This window comes from Trifolium pratense, linkage group LG5, assembly GCF_020283565.1.
Source record: "Trifolium pratense cultivar HEN17-A07 linkage group LG5, ARS_RC_1.1, whole genome shotgun sequence".
NCBI lineage: Eukaryota > Viridiplantae > Streptophyta > Magnoliopsida > Fabales > Fabaceae > Trifolium > Trifolium pratense.
In genome coordinates this window covers 43,708,180-43,727,869 of record NC_060063.1, presented here as the reverse complement: position 1 = coordinate 43,727,869, position 19,690 = coordinate 43,708,180, and the positions used below count along the sequence as shown (strand labels likewise).

At 32.3% G+C, this 19,690-nt stretch overlaps 3 protein-coding genes across 4 annotated transcripts; 1 reads left to right on the top strand and 2 right to left on the bottom strand.

The window, feature by feature from the left end:
- Positions 1 to 1,360: 1,360 nt before the first annotated feature.
- LOC123883113 (calcineurin subunit B-like) lies at positions 1,361 to 5,249 on the top strand. Its single transcript, XM_045931833.1, has 6 exons — positions 1,361 to 1,730; positions 2,325 to 2,427; positions 2,543 to 2,608; positions 2,864 to 3,037; positions 3,151 to 3,247; positions 3,538 to 5,249. The coding sequence occupies exons 1-6, from the start codon at positions 1,397 to 1,399 to the stop codon at positions 3,631 to 3,633; spliced, it is 870 nt and encodes a 289-aa protein (XP_045787789.1). The 5' UTR covers positions 1,361 to 1,396; the 3' UTR covers positions 3,634 to 5,249.
- A 391-nt stretch (positions 5,250 to 5,640) lies between these two features.
- Positions 5,641 to 13,759, bottom strand: LOC123883105 (disease resistance protein RPV1-like). 2 transcript variants are annotated; one of them, XM_045931808.1, is made up of 6 exons: positions 13,676 to 13,759; positions 12,987 to 13,563; positions 11,862 to 12,351; positions 7,593 to 8,213; positions 7,115 to 7,432; positions 5,641 to 6,917 (listed from the first exon to the last, which is right to left on the bottom strand). In XM_045931808.1, the coding sequence occupies exons 2-6, from the start codon at positions 13,544 to 13,546 to the stop codon at positions 5,796 to 5,798; spliced, it is 3,111 nt and encodes a 1,036-aa protein (XP_045787764.1). In that variant the 5' UTR covers positions 13,547 to 13,563; positions 13,676 to 13,759; the 3' UTR covers positions 5,641 to 5,795. The 2 variants fall into 2 exon arrangements, with proteins under 2 accessions (XP_045787764.1, XP_045787762.1); XM_045931806.1 differs by having other exon boundaries at positions 5,641 to 6,921; positions 7,116 to 7,432.
- Positions 13,760 to 15,997: 2,238 nt separating this feature from the next.
- On the bottom strand, positions 15,998 to 19,449 carry LOC123883106 (disease resistance protein RPV1-like). The gene is made up of 5 exons (XM_045931809.1): positions 19,160 to 19,449; positions 17,762 to 18,869; positions 17,382 to 17,681; positions 17,132 to 17,239; positions 15,998 to 17,086 (listed from the first exon to the last, which is right to left on the bottom strand). Exons 1-5 carry the CDS (start codon positions 19,381 to 19,383, stop codon positions 15,998 to 16,000), a joined length of 2,829 nt encoding a protein of 942 aa, XP_045787765.1. The 5' UTR covers positions 19,384 to 19,449.
- Between the last annotated feature and the right edge of the window lie 241 nt (positions 19,450 to 19,690).

Genomic DNA, 19,690 nt, shown 5'->3' with positions numbered 1-19,690 from the left:
AATTCCTTTTTGCCTTCCAAAAAAATAAACGACATGCATAATCAAAAGTACAAAGAAACGTGTTCCACTTTGAATACTAAGCTCACATTCATAATGAATCACATTCATTAATATGCTTTTAGCTAAGTTCACATTCATTAATATTCGATAATGAATCATAATTATAAATTTGATTATAATTATCAACGATAAATTATCCAATTATTTTTGTATTTATCACAAATAATAGTCCCGTGTATATTTTTTAATAAAAATTTAGAAATTTGATTAGGAATATTTAGGATAATTTAGTAAATTTGATAGTAATTAACTTTATTATATTATTATTATTAATAATAGTTAATAGTATTTTTTTTTTATGAAAAATATTGTTTATGTTTCTATTTCTATATTCGTAATTTTATGCATATTCATCTTTTTTTTATTGACTATTTTATTCTTTTTTTTTTCAATAGATTATTGAGTTGATCGTATTAATCTATTTTGTTGCTATTTTTATGAGAATAGATTGGTCTGTTTTCTTTCAATCTATAATCTGTTTTGTTGCTATAAACAAATGTATATCGAAAAATTCACCATAATATAATCACGCCACATGATCTAATAAAATGACATTAGAATTATTTGAAAAAAAGAAAAGAAAAGTGGTAGGTGTTAGGATTTGGAGAATATTCTAGTATATTCAGAAAAAAGAAATCAAAATATTCTTCTGCTACCTTTTTTCCTTGCATTTGCACGGGTCAGTCTCTCTGCTCTAAAAAGTACTCTTGATCTTTAATTAGAGCAACAATATCGCCAGTGCTCTAAGTCCCAAGTTTCTAATAACTAACGTGTGTAATAAGGAACCTGCAATGTTAATGTGTGAGGTGGCAGAGTTGGTGCACTAACTTTAGTTCACATGCTCTAACTAGCATACGTAAACTAACTCTCTTCTCACTGGTAAAAAACAATTTTTTATTCAATCAAAACTCATGCATTGTAATAACTATTTGAACAAAAATAATTATAAATAAAAAAATATAAATATGTGAGGTCAAGTTTTGGTTCTTTATAAGCAATCACCATTAAAGTAAAAATTACTCAAATCAACTATAAATTTTTTAAATCCTACGAATAACTTTGGACCCACAAAAAATAATTTAGTTTACCCACTTAGTTCATTACAACTAAAGATGCTCTTATAAGTAATAGTTACTTTTAATTGATTGAATAACCGATAAATTTGATCTATAATATAGAATAATTCAGATTTATCAATTATTTAATGAACCTAAAATGTAACTTTTGCTTATGATTAAAGACGGAGGGAGTATTTGCAAAAGCTATAAAACTCAAACCCAAACCCAAACCGATCATTTTTCTTCAAATTACTCTCTCTCTCTCTCTCTCCAATAGCATGATGAAACCAATATTTGTTTACGCAATTGTCACAATTGTCATTCTGTTTCTCCTCTCCCGCTCATCCAACAAAACAGAACCAGATCAGATTCACAATTCTCACCCCACCGAACAAACTGTTTCCGAGTGGGAGGAAGAAGATGAATTCAATCTCAAAAACAAAATCGTCCACATCTTCCCACAAATTGATGTTGATCCCACTGATCAGTTCATCTCCGTTCATGAATTGACTCAGTGGAACCTTCACCATCACACTCAGAGAGAGATGGTCATTTACGATAAGGACCATGACGGATTTGTTTCTTTCTCCGATCTTAACAGTTCCATCACAGGTTGCTTCTCTTTTTCCTTCCCCATTTTCCAGTTTTTCTGGAAATCATCTTAAGTTGAGTGTGAATTGTGAATTGTGTGTTTCTCCAACCTGTTCTATGGCCAATTTTCCCTTATATTTTGGGACAGAGTAGTAAGCTATAAGCTTGTAAGCTACTTCAAATAGCGTTTATAAGCTATAAGGTTTTTTTTTAAAAGCTGTTACCAAATATAGCTATAAGCTCTTTTTTAAAATCTGCTTTTAGCTTATAAGCTATAGGGCTATAGGTTAGCTTATTTGCGTTCTCAAACATAGTCATTTTCTTCAAACAAGTAAAACCAAACTTTTTAGTAAAAAAAAAGTCAACCCAAACTTGAAATTTCAGCATAAATCATAAACAAATACTAATACAGATTGAGCTTGAATTACTAAATGAGCGAAGGACCTATTCTTAATAGAACCAATCTTATTCTCGGAATTTCATACTTTTGTTGGATCTTTCTATCTCCAGATGGTTTTGATAGTGATTGAAATTGACATATATTGTTTTTCTTTCTTTAACCTTTTATGTCTGTGTATTGAATTGAATGTTGTAATTTGTGTTTTTGATTCACAGATGATGATTCTTTTGGTTATGATATGAGGCTGTTGGAAGAAGAGCATTTTAATGCATCCGATGCAGACGGAGATGGTCTTCTAAACTTTGCTGAATTAAATGAGTGAGCTTCTTTCTACTACAAGTTTGTTAGTGTTAGGTATCTGCACATTCACATCTAGCTGTTGTGGTGAATGAATGGTGATCCTTTTTATTTAAACTAATTCAATGTCTTGTAGTTTTCTTCACTCGGCTAACAGCAACAGCCCAAAGCTTCAACAATGGTTGTGTAAAGAGGAAGTCAGGTAACTCGAATCTTGCTTGTTATTTATATACTCTCTCAGTGACAAAATATAAGCAAAAATCACCTTTTTATGTTCATTGCGTAATTAATGTATCTGGTCTATATTGACCAGATACATTAATTATGCAATGCGTGACTGATTTGCATTTGAAAACGACTTCTGTTTTAATTTGCAATCATTTGTATCTTGTTGTAGAAGTTACAATATTGGTTGGATTACCTTTTTTAGAGATTGGTGTCTTTTATTTCTGTATAGGGAAAGTGATATGGACAGAGATGGGAAGGTCAATTTTAGAGAATTCTTCCTTAGGCTCTTTCATTTGGTAAGAAAGTATGATGAAGAAAATTACATTGATCCACATCATTCTGATGATTCAATGGATGCTTCAGCTAAACTTTTGTTTTCTCAGCTTGACAAAGATTGCGACGGGTATTTTCCTTTACTTTTCCCATAATTATTCTACTTGATTTCTTCGAATCAATATATATGGTAGTGTTCTATATAACATACTCCTATCCATTTTTTCTTTTCAATATGTGCAGGTTTTTGTCGGATACTGAACTACTGCCTGTAATTGGGAAACTCCATCCATCTGAGCATTATTATGCAACAAAACAATCAGAAAACTTCATTTCACAGGTATTGAATTTAACATTACAGTAATACACTCTAATTGTTGACAAATACCTTTCTTACAAAGTCGTCTGAACATGCGAATGGTCATTGTTATTACATTGCAATTAAAATTTTGAATCAGCAAGCTAATTTTTTCAATTGTACATGGTATCAAATCACAAGATTCAAAAGCATTATTGAAACTAATTAGAAATTGACTACGATATAGTATAGCTCAACAAGCACTACATATCTGTTGGATAACATCATGCATTAATTTCACGAGTAACCTTTCTATATTGTTATGATGACAGGCACAGGATAACAAAGATGGGCACCTTAGTTTGACTGAGATGATTGAGAATGCGCATATATTATATGCTGCTATTTTCCCAGATGAGTTCTTTTAAGTACTTGTTCTTTGAAGTTCTTCAGTCGTCGACAGGGGCGGACCTCTTCGAGGCTTGGTGTGGCTATAGCCACACCAGCCCAGCTCAGCTCAATTTTTTTTTTTTAAAAAATAAATAAATATTTTATAAATAATTTTAGGTCATTTTGTATATATATTCATACAAATATTAATGTAAATATTAGTTTAGAGTTTATTATTGATGACTCTAAGTCCCTCGTACATATATTAGTTTAAGCATTAGTGCAAATATTAGTTTCTAGTCTATTAATGATGTCAAGTCTTTCATTATATGTAAAGTATTATTTTAAGCTATATATAGTTTAATTTTATAACAATTAACTTTAACTTTGTTTGACAAAAAAATGTGAATAACTAATTGAATTTGTAGTATTGGGTAAAATTGTCAATTCAACTGGAATATAAATATGAAATAACATAATTAATATTTAATTTTTTGAAGTAAGATAGAGTAAAATTGAAATAAAAATTAATTAGTTATAAACTAATTGAATTAGTTTATCAAAATAAACTATATGCTAGTATAATTTTGTGTTCTATATATTTTGGTCTAAGGTAGAATCTTGTGAAGACTCTAACAATAGTGATATGCATGATTTAACAATTATAGTCTTTTTCTTATTCGAATAGAAATTTTGTGGTTTTTTTTTATGTTTGTTTTTTTTAAAAGAAATTTTATAGTTCGTTGATTTGTTGTTCTTTTTTTGGAGATACATGTTATATTGTTTGTTGTTCAACTGAATTATAAGTGAATTTTTTTTTCGAGTAGTGCCTAAAATTTTTAGCCCCACCAATTATTTGTGTCTGGGTCCGCCCCTGGTCGTCGATCTCAACTACATTCAGTGAAGATTTTCGTTCTTATATTCTGTAATCATTGATTGCAGGAAATTTTGGCAAATGAGTCTAAATTTGAATACCATCATTGCAATTTTTTGCAATATCAGTGACATTGAGTCAGTTTTGAGTTGAATGGCACAAGCTCATTGTAGCAGCAGGGAACAAAATTGGTAGTGGTACTAATAATGGACAAGAACTGGATCTTCAATTGGTGTTGCTAATAAGCGTCGAATGCTCATGAAATCAAAAAAAGGAGTTGGTGAGTGCTAAACTCACGTTGGGCAATGATTTTGAGCAGGTGCAGTTAGTAGGATTTCAAGTCAGCAGCAAGTGAATGGAGAGATCTAACATGTTTGGTACCATGGTGAGTTTGTTGAGATTACAGTGTAGCTTTTGGAAAATCATGATGGCTCATCCTGATTTCGGAAAACTCATTATGATACCAAACATGCATTATGCGATTAAGATTGGGTGCTAAATGTCTTTAGCTATTGTTTTATTGTTATGTTTAATGTTTTCTTTGCTGTACTGTGTTTTGTGAATCGTTTGTTTTTGTGGCTGTGGCCTATGGGTGTTCTAGACCGTGCAAACTCTGTAATTTTTATTGTTCTTTCCTTAGCAGTCTTGTGCCTAGATTAGAGCCATAATAATGTATTTCTTTGCATCTTAATAATTAGACTGACTTCAATCATATCACCGGCAAAGACATGGAGAGTCATATTTTTTACTTTTAAAGAATATTGTTGACAGTCGTTAAAATTTCTAATAATTTTGAACATTAGTCCATGGTAGACCACTTATGAAGGTGGTGGTTCACCGTAGCACTAGCCAACCAATCATGTGTGATTTTACATTATAGTCATTAGTTATATCATATTTTTAATTATTATTATTGTTTGTAAGCAATTGATACAGGGCTGATAATTAGCCTCAGTGGTGCAAAAAATCAGATAAACCAGTACAACTACAAAGTGATATAATCCTGTTCCTATAGCAGGTGCCCTGCACAACTAGGAAAAACACCTACTGGGACAGCCAATTAACAAAATACCACCCTTCAATTGATAGTTCATAATATCCCTATATAGAGAAACTAGGGCACACATAATATTTAAAAGTAAATTAGTTGTGAATGATGACTGCTATACTATAAAATGAGAAGATAAGTATTATTATTTATTATTGGTAAGGTATCATAGGTAGAACAAAGTTTATAAGTAAAAAAAGGCTGTAAACAATACTCAACAATGAATTTGAAATACTTGGACCTTCAGCCATTTCTATGTGTTCAATGAGATTGAGATATTATGAGGTGTTTATTGGGCTGACCCCAAATCCTCTCAACATTATTAATGACACATAATCTGATGTTAGTGTGTGTGATTCTGCTGTAACCTTAATTTTGAACTTTGGCTGATCTTTGACTTGGTTATTGAGATAGCGAGAAAAACCTCGATCAGATATTAAATACACGTGATCTGATTTAATTTCTCGACTTGGCCTGTCCAAGTACAATTGGATATCTTCACCTTCATCAATACCAATATTAAATCTCAAAATGAAACCTGGTGATTCAACTTGTGGAACAATGAAGCATAAAATGAAGGCCAATGGAGACGAATGATTCACAAAAGAGAGATCAATAGTCATGTAATCATGTGTTGTCCTATACACCAACCATTCTGGAACACTGCTTCCCGGGTACACGTAGGTGCCTTGAGCATCATGATCGTGATCAAGGGATATGGATATATGCTGATGTGCAAATTTCTTAATGTTAATTTGTGCATTCAATCCTATTGCCCTGAGAGAATGTTGATCCAGTTTCAAGCAATTCCAGAATGACACTCTTGTTTTGTTTTCCTTTAACATTTGAACATCAGTTGAAGGGAAAGTTACATTCTCCAATGATACACAGTCACTGGCATTTAGAGTTATCAACGATGAAGGAAGTTTTGGTAGACTTCGAAGCTTCCTACAATGTCGCAAGTCTAGATGTCTAAGCCTTGGAAGATGCTTGATGCTTTTAGGCAAGTTCTCAATGTAACTGTGTGCAAGAAGCAACTTTTCAAGTTTGGTTTGAAGTCCAATTGCTGATGGCAGTTGTTTGATACCCGATAGTTCTAAATTCAAGTTTACCATTTCCTTTGAGGTTACTGAGAACTCCTTTAGTGCAGTGCAACCAGCAAGCGAGAGATAACGAAGGGAGCTGAAACGGATATTGCTTCGAAAGCTTCTGAGGGAAAAACATCCACCTAGGTCCAATTTCTCAAGCTTATTGAGAGTAAAGACAGATGGATGTACACTAGTCAACCCGGTACAAAGGCGAAGATCAACTACTTCAAGATTTTTAGCATTTGACAAGTCTGGTAGCTCCAACAAGTCTGACGATGAGCCGAGTTTAAGGTATTTTAAATTTGCAAGATCCTTCGGTAGCAACAATTATGTATAACAAATGAAGAAATCAAGTGAGTGAGCTACTTAAAAGTGGTTAATTCTAATTAATGATCTGACGTTGGCGTTTACTATAGATTGACGCTATAATTTTTTTTAAACTAGCGGTGTATATGAATTGAATTCATTTGATATCATGAAAAAGCAATTGCAGATGCATATTCTTTTACCTTATGATCATCGTGCCAAAGTTTTCTCACACGGCTGTACTGCAAGTCCAATACGACAAGTTTTTCACCCGAAAAAGTGCATGGTAAGGACTCCAAAGGGAAACGTGCCCAACGAAGGTATCTGAGTTCATTTGGCAAATATTCAAGACCTTGAGAAAGATTCAAGCCCCCTCGACTTCGAACAAAATCATAAGAGTACCCGTTACTATAAATATCCAAATATCGTAGTTTGTTCATTTTTGCAAACACCTTTGGATGTAACTGCAACTCCTTAATTATCGACACATCGATAGCTAAGCTTCTAATAGCCTCACTCCCCTGCCAACAAAGCAGTAGAAAATTATCAAACATCAATGTAAGTTACTTCCAACAAAAATTAAATCCTTTAGGTCTGTCAAATTTTTCGAAACTAAGTGTCTAGACTATAACACTCATGAGTTTTAAAACAGATGGATTCATCAATGAGTTAGGCTTTTACCTTGTTATTTTTCAGCACATAATAAATATCATCAGGATCCTGTAGTCGGCTTTGTTTTCCAGGGTCGTCATTGGATTCTTCGCGAACAATTTCCAAAGCTGTTTGTTGTATAATGTTTAGCATGGATACAACATTATCTGGAGAAATGGTTATAAGAGCTTTATTTATCAAACTATCGAGCTCATCAGCCAATGAATAATCACGATCTTTTACCAACAGTTGTATGTCGTCATTTTTGAGATTCAATCCATCAAAAAAACATGCAATGTCTAATAGTATCTTCTGCTCGTGACGATCAAGATCATTGTAACTCAATTTAAAAATTTCATGAACTTTTTTAATTGGAACTCTTTTTTTAAGCCTCCCTAACTGCTTTTCCCATGCTTCTATATCTTTTCCACGAAGCCGACGACCCAAATGTTCAAGAGCAGGTGGAATTCCTGCGGCATGCTTGACCATCATCTTCGACAACTCATAGTACTCTTCCTGATATGCATGATTTTGTTCAAAGGCATACATATTGAAAAGCATAAGAGAGTCATCAAAGTCTAATGCCTTAACCTCATATATATCAACCCCTCTTTCGACAAGTACTTGCTTATCTCCACTTGTTATGATTATGGCAAATTCTTATCTACCCATTCTTACAAAATGGGTAGAGTAGCCCATCTGTGTTGGCAGCATCATAACCATCCATTCATTTTTCATCATTTATGTTATAAACAATATTTAATTTACAATTCTAGTAACTCAAAATACTTTAATTGCAAAAAATACCCACTAAATTTTAACACTAAATTTTTTTTTTTTTTTTTTTGATAATAACACTAAATTTTCATTCCTCCTTCTTCTTCATGTTTTGCAGTAATCAACTTCTTCATTTTTTTTTCAACTAAACTAAACAATTCTTCTTTTTTTCTTAACTCATGGGTAATTTTCGTTTTTCTTGTTTCTCAAATTTTCGAATCTTGATATGTCATAAACTGAAAGGAATAATAATAGGGATTTTGTAGAGCATGATTTTACGAATCTAAAGGTACAAATTTCGTGTTTTTTCGACAATTCTAGAGGGAGAAATCTAAAAAATACCTTTTCTTTTATGGGTTTTAAAGATTTGCGAATTTGTGTGTAAATCTCACTTTTTTATGTTTAAGACTTGGTTAATTTGTGTTAAGATCGTTAGAAATTGCATTTCGATCGAAACCCACAAAAAATCATGCGAAACGGTGCTGAAAAACGGAATTTTCATGTGTTGGAGCTTGACCCGCGTTTTGACCCGGTTCTGGTCATGGGTCGACCCGCCAGAGGTTGAAGATGACACTGTTCATGTGTGTGCAAAGCCCACTCACATATTAGAGAGAGTGCGAGAGAGTGTGATCGCTACGAACGTCCGTTTTTTATGCCGTTTTTTGCATTGCGCTCTATTTAACGAGATTTGTTTTACTAATATTTTTCTGAAATTTTTTCAGGCGTTAAAGAATTTTTTATAAAATATAAAACCATATATGATTTAATCAAATATATTTCTAATAAAATTATTATGAAAATATATGTTGCAAAATATAATTATAGTAATATTGAACTAATAAAATATATTATAAGAGTAATTATTTGAAAAGGTTCAATAATTTCATGTGTAAATTTATTAATATTATATAGCATATATAGTATTCCTTGTAATAAAAAAAATAAAGTATTGTATTACTGGATAAATAATATTTATCTGATAAACAATTTACCAATTTTTTTAGTATCGTTATAATATATTTGTTATCTTATACTTTAATTCAATTATGAAAATTTTCATAAAAAATTATTTTAATATATATATATACATACATGATAAGTAAAAAAAATCTCTTTTAACTACCGAACCCTAAAACACCATGACTGCTAGATAGTCCCGTCGCACTCACCACTTAATCGTGATGTTATTGTTCACCCTCACAATACCACTGGTTCTTTGTTTCTTCTCTCATAACAAGGAAGGAGGTTGCTGTGAAGAAAACCTAACCCACATGCGTCACTCTAACTCGCATCTCCAATATCACCCTCTAGTCTTCACCGCTCCATCTCGTGTCGTCACTCTCCTCCACTACTATGTTCGCGTCACACCATGGCAAATTTTCAAATATTTTCTAAGTAAAGTTTCTACCATAATATAATGACAAACTTAAATATCGAATAAAAGTCAATCACCTGTGCGAATGCACAGGTATTTAAACTAGTACTCTATAAAAAAAAATACAAACAATATTTTTCATCAAAAAAAAGAAAAGAAACATAAACGTTTTTTTTTATATATATAAACGAAACATAAACAATATTGCTACAAAATTTGATACTAACCATTAATAATAATATAATAAAATTAATTAGTATGAAAAACAATCAAAAGGGGTGATTCCGGGTCAAAATTGATCATAAACCACCACTCTCTAATTAATAAACCAAGAAAAATCATGTACAGTGTCATATACAGAGTTTTTACTACATTTTTATGAGAGGAGCGGAGAAAACTGCACCTAAAACAATACATATAAGTTTTGTCCTATCTATAAAAAGGCCATTAAATCTTTCAAAAGCTCTTCTAATTTGTTATGAGAGGAACAGAGAAAACTGCACATAAAACAATACATATAAGTTTTGTTCTATCTATAAAAAGACCATTAAATCTTTCAAAAGCTCTTCTAAAACTCATAAATGATCCGTAACACTAATGCAAACTAGATAGATTAAATATACAATAAACTGATAAAATACATTTTTGCTTATAAAGTATTACGAAGGGAGTAACTAATTGAGTCGCCACTCTTTAATTAATTATGAGTAATATATATTTTTAAATTCAAATTAAGCAATTACTTAGAATTATGAGTAAATCAACCTTGCATATTTACGTTCAATTTTTATCTTTTTACTAGAATTACTTATTTTTATTTTTTATTTTCTCCTTCAATTTAGCATTTAAAATTCTAATCATAAAAATAATAAATTAATATTTATATTTTAAAAATAGAGTTAATAGGTTTTACCGCCTATAAGTACATAAATCAACCTTGCGTGTCAGATTTCACTTTATAAAAATACCACATTGATGTTGGTATATTAAAAATACTCACAAATTTTCAAAATTTTATCATATCGTGACATAAAAATCTTTTTTCACATATATAAGTACATAAATCTGTGACGAATGCTGTTGAAATTAATGTTAGTATTAATAATAGTACGATTTAAAATTTCTAATTTTTCATAATAATTTCATTTAAAATATATTTAATTAACTAATTTAAGGTGTTATATTTTATAAAAAATCTTTAACGCATGAAAAAAATTCAGAAAAATATTGGTAAAATAAAGCTAGTAAAATAGAGCGCAACGCAAAAAACGGTATTAAAAACGGACGTTCGTAGCAAGCACACTCTCTCCCACTCTCTCTAATCCGCGAGTGGACTTTGTACACCCATGAGCAACATCATCTTCAACCTCTGGTGGGTCAACCCATGATCAGAAACGGGTCAAAACGCGGGTCACACTCAAACACATGAAAATTTCGAGTTTTTCAGCACTGTTTTGTACTATTTTTGTGGGTTTCGACCGGATTTCAATTTCTAATGATCTTAACACAAAATAATCAAGTTTTAAACATAAAAACTTGATATTTACAAAGAAAACTGCAAATCTTTGAACCCACAAAAGACAATATTTTTCTTAGATTTCTCCATCTTTGATTGTCAAAAAAACATGAAATTTGTGACATTAAATTCGTAAAATCTTGCTCTATAATAACCCTATAGATTTTCCCTTCAGTTTGTTGCATAACAAGATTTGAAAATTTGGCAAACAAGATAAAACGAAAATTACCCGATTGTTAAGAAATAAAGAAGAAGATTAAACAAATTTTATGTCATGAAGAAGAAGATATGCTGAAGTTCATTTGCTAAAAAAGAGGTTGAAAATATGAGTTCATTTGCTGAAGAAAATAAATAAGAAGATTAAACGAATTCTTTTTGTTTGGTTAAAAATATGATGAAGTTCATTTGCTCTTTGCTGCAAACAAGAAGAAGATTAAACGATAAATTGATGTCAAAATTCAGTGGGTGTTTTTGCAATTAAACTATTTTGAGTTACTAGTTTTATAAATTATATAATCTTTACAACATAAATAATAGATGATAAAATGGATGGTTTTGATGACTGCCAACTCAAATGGGCTAGTTTACCCATTGTATAGTGATGGGTAACCAAGTTGTCACCTATGATTATTCTACTACCATTTCCAAACCAATCAAGTGTCGTCGATCCAATTAAATAATTTAGTTGTTGTAGATCATTGACACCATCAAGAACAACAAGAACCTTCATACGACGAAGCATCCTCACAACAGAAGAAGGTAATCCACTTCGTGTGTCGATATCCAAATCTTGTTGCTTTAATAGAGTAGAATAAATCTCTTTCTTTAAAGACATTATTCCATTTTTTCTACATTCTTCTCGAACATCAGTCATCGAGTAACAACCGTCATACTCGGAACATAGCTTGCTATATACTTCTTCTGCAATAGTTGTTTTACCTATACCACTCATCCCCCAAATTCCAATAGCACGAACATCTTGTGACTCTAATTGTAACAATGATTCCACATTTGAAATTTGTTTTCCAATTCCAACAATTCCTTTTGAATTAACTAGACGCCCATGATCCAACCTCTTCAACACAACTTTAACTATTTCTTCAATAAGCTTAGCATCATTCCTATGGGAAAAAATGTAAAGCAAACAGGAAAAAGATCTTAAAAGGGAGGGGACTGGAATAACTTGATATCAGAAATGACCCCTGAACAAGATTAGGCGGTCCAGTGGGCCGGTGTTGAAAGAAAAAAGTTTATTTAAGATTGTACCCAAATAAATATTCCTATATAGATTATCCACTTAAAGAATGCATGCACATATATGTGACATTTATGAATATCATATTTATCAAACGGGTGAGACACATACATGTACCATATTATTTACTTTCATACCTTATGCCAAGACAACTACCATCGTATAACATTTCTTTCTCAATAAGTGTTATAAAATATCAACAAAAAACTCTTAACTACGTATTTGGTCTCTTACGTTTATTTTAAGTTTTAATTTGGTCCCTTATATTTAAAAAGTATCAATTTGGTCCCTTACGTTTCCACTATTTGCAATATTTCTACTTCTATCAACTGAATTTTTTCTTTACAAAAGAGTCGATGATCGAATCTCTGACTATCTATTTATGGAGTTAAAGAACCTAATCACTTGAACTAATAGTTTTATGAGTTATATTAACACAATATGATAAATTTAACAGCTGCAAAATATCAAATATTAAAAATTAATTAAAACAAAACTTACGAAAAATCAGAGGAAGGAAACCCACTAATATCAGCCGATTTTTTCAAAGCAGATTTCCATTTTGCCACCCTACTCGAATCGAACCATTTTTCTTGTTCAGCAACAGCAATATTACCATAACTTCCATTTTGATTCCTCACATTAGTAGGGTCCACTTTATAGAAAACAGGCAATAAAATCTGTCCATTTTTTTCTCTACATTCAACAATTTTGACTAACTCATCCAAACACCAAGCTGAACTAGTATAATTTTGAGAGAATATAACCAAAGATATCAATGATTTTTCAATTGCATCATAAAGTGCTGATATTTCATCTCCTCTTTTAAGTTTATCATCTACAAAAGTAACAATTTTCTTTTCAGATAAAGCTTTAATCAAATGAGCAAGAAAACCTTTGCGGATGTCTGAACCACGAAAGTTAACAAAGACATCATACTTATGATGATGATGAATTTCAGGAACATTGTTGTTTGGATGATTTTCAACTACTGATTTTGGCATAAACCAGAAGAGACAAATAAAAGATAACCATATTAATATCCATTCTATTTTGTGCATTGTAGCTTCCTTTGTCTCTGCATGTATAGCCACAACCACAATAAAAAATATATAATTAAAGGGAGGAATTATATAAAGAAAAAATAATTAAATATATAAGATCAAACAAACAACAACATTATTGCTTACATTAATTGAATTTCCTCGGATGATTTCACCAAGTATTGGATTAGTACTTGTATGGATCGATCATGTGAATATATAGTATAGTATAGTATAGTATAGTATAATGTGTGTATAAAGATAAGAATAAAATTTGACTATTATTTTTTCTTGGAAGTAGTTTCATGGAAGTGGCTATTTTTTGTTTTTTAGGCAATGGAAGTGGCAATTAGTTAACCAAAATAATTCTTTTTTGTTTATATTTTATAAATGGTGCGTAAATTCTGGAGAACCTGAGTTCGATTTCTAGGTGAAATAATTTTTTTGTTAGGCTTTACTTATTTCGCAGCGAAACTCTGAATTACTAGATCTCTTTTCCGCATGAACCATTATAAAAAAAACTATTATTTTTTCTTCACAACTTTAACTACTCAATTCATGCGTGTATTGTAAGAAATTAATTAATTAATTAGTACAAATTGGTAATGGAAATTAAATATGTTCAAAAATAAAAGTCATGCTATATGGAACTATGCGCTTTGTGATTTGTGAATCAAATTATACACATTAGAATAAAATCTTATTAGTTCACCTCTAAACATAGTTCGGTTAGTATGATGGATTTAATTGATATGCACCGACGGTGTAAAATAATTTTACACTGTCAACCAATACCAACCATGTTTTCCGCCACATCACCCCACTTCACCTCACTTTCTTGACATGACATGGCAAAATGATGGTTATTTATTGGACGATGGTGTAAAAGTATTTTACACCGTCGGTGCATATCAATTAAACTCTAGTATGATATTGTAATATAATTTGTATTTAGAATTCTCCATTTATTTATTTATTAGTTTGACTCTGTAAACATAGTTCGGTTAGAATAATATTGCAATATAGTTCGAATTAATGATTCTCATTTATTCACTTTAGGGTATTGTGATATTCTTACTTTGTTAGTATGAGTTTCAAAATCACACTAGAGAAAATCGAACTTGAGATCTTAAAAGAGAAACACACTCTCAGGTTCCAATTCAATATCATTGGACCCCAAGTGAGTTTTTGATTAATTAATATTATTTACACTAGCGGGCCAGGCTAGCGCGTTCCGCGTCTGCCTGTGTCTAACTTATGTCCAAAAACAATGTCTTATATTATGGTGAGTTTGTTAATAAAAAAATTTACTGCTAAAAAAAATTGTGTCTTATATTATGATGAGTTTGTTAATAAAACATTGTTGTTGCTACTAAAAAAATCAAGGGTATTGTTGGTATTATGAAAAGTCCACACCAAAATTCATGTATTTCTCTTTATATATATGGTATAGAATAGATGACTTTGACTTACAACTGAATTACTCGTTCCCTCAAGTCTACACGCGCCTTTACATGCGAAAAAAAAACAAATGTACTACAGTCTACATCAATGATATATTATTGTTACAAGGATAGTGTGGACAAACTAATGAGAAGAAAAATGCTAATTGATGTTTCCGAAATATATTTGAGATGACTAATGGAAAATCTGAAGCTTAAATGCTAATATGAAGCTACGGTCGTAGCACATTGACTGACAAGTTTTCGGTTACATTTGATGTGTTTCAATGGGTTCATGTAATAATCAACACTAAAGTGTGTGACTAATGAGTAGCTAGGAATTTTGGGTTCCTAATGCACATATAAAGGATTGTAACTAATCATTTCAACATATAATTCTCATAGGAACTTGGTGGTCATTTCAACATTGATTTATGAGGCGGTGTGGTACCTGCAGAGACTCTGATGCTCAAGTGAGTGAGAATTCAATGGATTAATCAGTAATCTCAATTAGAATGAAAAGTGTATCTTTAATAGTAATTTGGTTCGGTAGTTTGTTGTGAGTCATGCGTTTAGTAGATAAAAATATAAATCTAGTAACTTATGTCATGAGGTTCTCCCACCTAATGGATTAGTCGTTTAGGTTGGATGCTCCTCAGACTTAAGTCATAACATAGTTTTGACGTGAAAGTTGATTAGTGGTAACTGCCTGGCGCGTAATATGGCAGGTACTATTGAGTGTGACGCGGATGACCATTGATCAAGATCAACTGTGCTGATAGTGATACGCGCACTGTTTTGTTATCTCGGATGCTTGCAGCATTTTCTTTCAACCATCATTTGGTTCAGACATGGAAATGACCATTATATATTCAAATGTACGTATACTGAATCATGCCTCACTAGAAATTTTGTTAAGTTTTGAATAGCAATACAAGCTTCCACAAGGGCTATACTATTAATAACAAAATTAAAACATGCAAATAAAACAGGCGAGGAAATTGAAATAACTGAACTGTTTAGCATTTTAAATTTCTAGAAACTTCGATGATCCCTCTTCTGCGAACACATTATTTGGAACAACACTACCATCACCAGTTTCAAATTGCTGTTTAAACTTGCCATATTGTGAAGGGGTTACTAGGCTAACCCCAAACTCTCTTAACTGCACTGACTCATACTGTGATGTCAATGTTCTTGATGACACAGTAACCTGAATTTTAATCTGTGACTGATCATTGACTCGGCTAGCTAGGTAATGAGAACATCTTGGATCATACATTAGATATACATGATCCGATTCAATTCCACGAAGTGGTCTGTCCAAGTACACTTTGATACCTTCACCATCACCGTCGCTGATTTTGAATTTCAGAGTTAAACCTTCTGATGAGATGGTTGGAATGATGAAGCCAAAAATGAATCCTAACTTAGAGAAATAAGGAGCAGAAGAAAGATCAATAGTTATGTAATCATGTGTACTTGTATTATATTCCAACCACTCTGGAATTTTGCTACCTGGATACACGTACGAGCCTTGAACTCGATCATGGTCATGATCGTGATCATGATCACGGTCCCATGTGGATATATGCTGGTGTGAAAAGTTCATTATGTTAATTTGAGCATTCAACTCAATAGCCTTGAGAGAAGGCTCATTTAGTTTAAGGCAATTCCAAAACCTAACCTTTTTCTTCTTTTCCTCGAGTTGTTCACTAGCAGTCGAGCGGAACAATACATTCTCTAGTGATATACAACCATCGGCAACTAGTGTTTCTAGCGATGGAGGAAGTTCTGGTAGAGTTTTAAGCTCCCTGCAATGATGCAAGTCTAAATGTCTCAGCCTTGTAAGATTCTTGATACTATTTGGCAAGCTCTCAATGTGAGTGTGTCCTAGATGTAACTTTTCGAGTTTGGTTTGAATTCCCATTGATGAGGGTAGTTGTTTGATACTTGTGAGTTCTAAATTCAATTCGTTCATATTCTCTGAGGTCACTGAGAATTCCTTCAATGATGTGCAGTTGTAGAGGGAGAGACAACTAAGGGAACTTAAATGGTTGTTATTGCTTTGAAGGCTTGTAAGGGTAACACATCCACTCAGATCAAGTTTCTTTAGCTTTTTGAGAGAGAAAATAGATGGATGGACACTAGTCAACCCTACACAGAAATAAAGGTCCACTACTTCAAGGCTGGTGGCCTTCGAAAAGTCCGGTAGCTCTGTTAGGAATGTGGATGAATGGAGTATAAGGACATTCAAATTCACAAGATCCTGTTCCATTTAGAACCAACCTACAGAGTTAGATACAAACTAAAGTCGGCAATCGACATGGCATATTTTTAGATATGAAGAATCAAAATGTGACAGTATTTTGTGGAACCAAAAGCGATTAGACTAAAAATATATTATTTACCTTCACTCCATGCCAAAGTTTTTTCAGTTTGCTATAAGGCAAGTTCAATGTAACAAGGTTTTCTGCAGAAAACTTGGACGGCAAGGAATCCAAAGGGTAATACTCCCAACGAAGATATCTTAGTTCATTAGGCAAGGATTCAAGCCCTTGAGGAAGAGACAAACTCCCTTCATTTTGCGATCCATTAGTATAAATATCCAAAAATTTCAATTTTCTCATCTTGGAAAATACTTGTGGACTTAACTGCAGCTCCTTAATTTCAGATAGTCTGATGGCCATACTTCTGATTGCCTCACTTCCCTGCTAAAAAATTAGTAGAAAGTTTTCAAACATCGATATAAGCAACCAAAATAATCAAATATTCTACGAAATATATTTACCTTCTCATCTTTCAATACATGATAAATGTCATCAGGATCCAATAGTCGGCTTCGGCTACCAGGTTCTTCAACAGATTCTTGGCGAACAATCTCCCAAGCGGTTTCTTGTATAATGTCATGCATTGATACAATACTTTGTTGAGAAATAGTTACAAGGGCTTTATCTTTTAGTCTGTCTAATCTATTGCTCACCGAATAATGACGATCTTGCAATAGAAGTTTTATGAGGTCAAGTTTCAACTTCAATCCATCAAAAAAGCAGGCAATATCCAAGAATATAATCTTTTCATAATAATCAAGATTGTTGTATATCAATCTAAAAACATTATGAACATCTTCAATCTGCTCTATTTTCAGACTCCTTGCTTGGCTTTCCCATATGGCTTTATCTTTTCCACAAAGAAGGTTAGCTAAAGCTTTAAGAACTAGTGGAACACCTTCGGAATAATCGACCATCTTCATTAATAGCTTATCGTACTCAGTTTCAAGATGCTTTTGTTTATTAAAAGCATGCAAATTGAAAAGCTGAAAAGATTCAGCAGAGTCCAATGGCTCAACCTTGTATATATCATCGACTTTTCCAGCAAGTACCTGCTTATCTCTTGTAGTTATGATGATTCTACTTCTTGGTCCAAACCAATCAACTTTTCCAACCAAAGCTTCAAGTTGCTCCGCATCTTTGACATCATCAAGAACCATAAGAACCTTCATGCGGCGAAGCCTTTTCTTAACCAAAGGAGGTAATCCATTTATCATGTCATCTTTCAAATCTTCTTCCTCTAATAGAGTGGATAAAAGCTTTTTTCTTAGTCTCAAATTGTGTGTGCCATATCTTTCTGATTCTTCTCTTACATTCGCCATAAAACAACAACTTTCGTAGTCAGAACATAGTCTTCGAAATACTTCTTCTGCAATAGTTGTTTTACCAATACCAGGCATACCCCAAATTCCAAGAACACGAACATCTTCCGACTCTAAATGTAACAATGATTCTACAGGTGAAATTTGTTTCTCAATTCCTACAAGTCCTTTTGACTTGCCTTCATCCATTTGATTCAACTTCATCAACACACTTTGAAGTATTTCTTCAACAAGCTTAGCATCATCCCTTACAATCAAATTATATTTATTTTAACACTACGTCTTACTTTGAACATAATAAGTAAAGAGGATTCACAGAAGCAATGCTTATCATAAATATTCTCCTATATACTCCCTCCAGTCTCATATAAACAATTTTGTTTAAGTTCATTAGAATAACTGATGTATCTGGTTCATAATATGGACCAAATACATCAGGTATTCAATGAACCTGGAAAAAGAATCTTTACTTTATATATGAGACCGGAGGGAGTACATTGCAATGAAATAAATATATATGGTAAAAAGAACACTTACGAAAAATGTGATGAATCAAATCCAGAAATATTGGCAGATAGCTTCAAATTAGATATCCAGCTTTGCACTTTGTCCGCGCTATACTTTTGTTTATGTTGAGCAAAAGCATCTCTATAAGTTCCATTTTGATGCCGTACGACTGAAGGCTCAACTTGGTAGAAAACTGGCATTACAATCCTACCATATTTTTCTCTACACTCAACTATTTTCACAAGCTCCTCCATACACCAGTATGAAGATGCAAAGTTTGGAGAGAATATAACCAATGAAATGAATGATTTTTCAATTGCTCTTTGTATTGCTGATAATTCATCTCCTGTTTTAAGCTTCTTATCAGAAAATACAACAATTTGCTTTCGAGACAAAGCCTCGAGAACATGACTTAGGAAATTTTTGCGAATATTGCTACCCTTGAAGCTAACAAAGACATCATATATTATCTGAGGAGCAGGAGCCGGAGCAGCATGGGTAGAAGGAGAAAATATGACAGGACATGTAGAATTGTTGTTTGAAATTGGAATTATGTTTGCA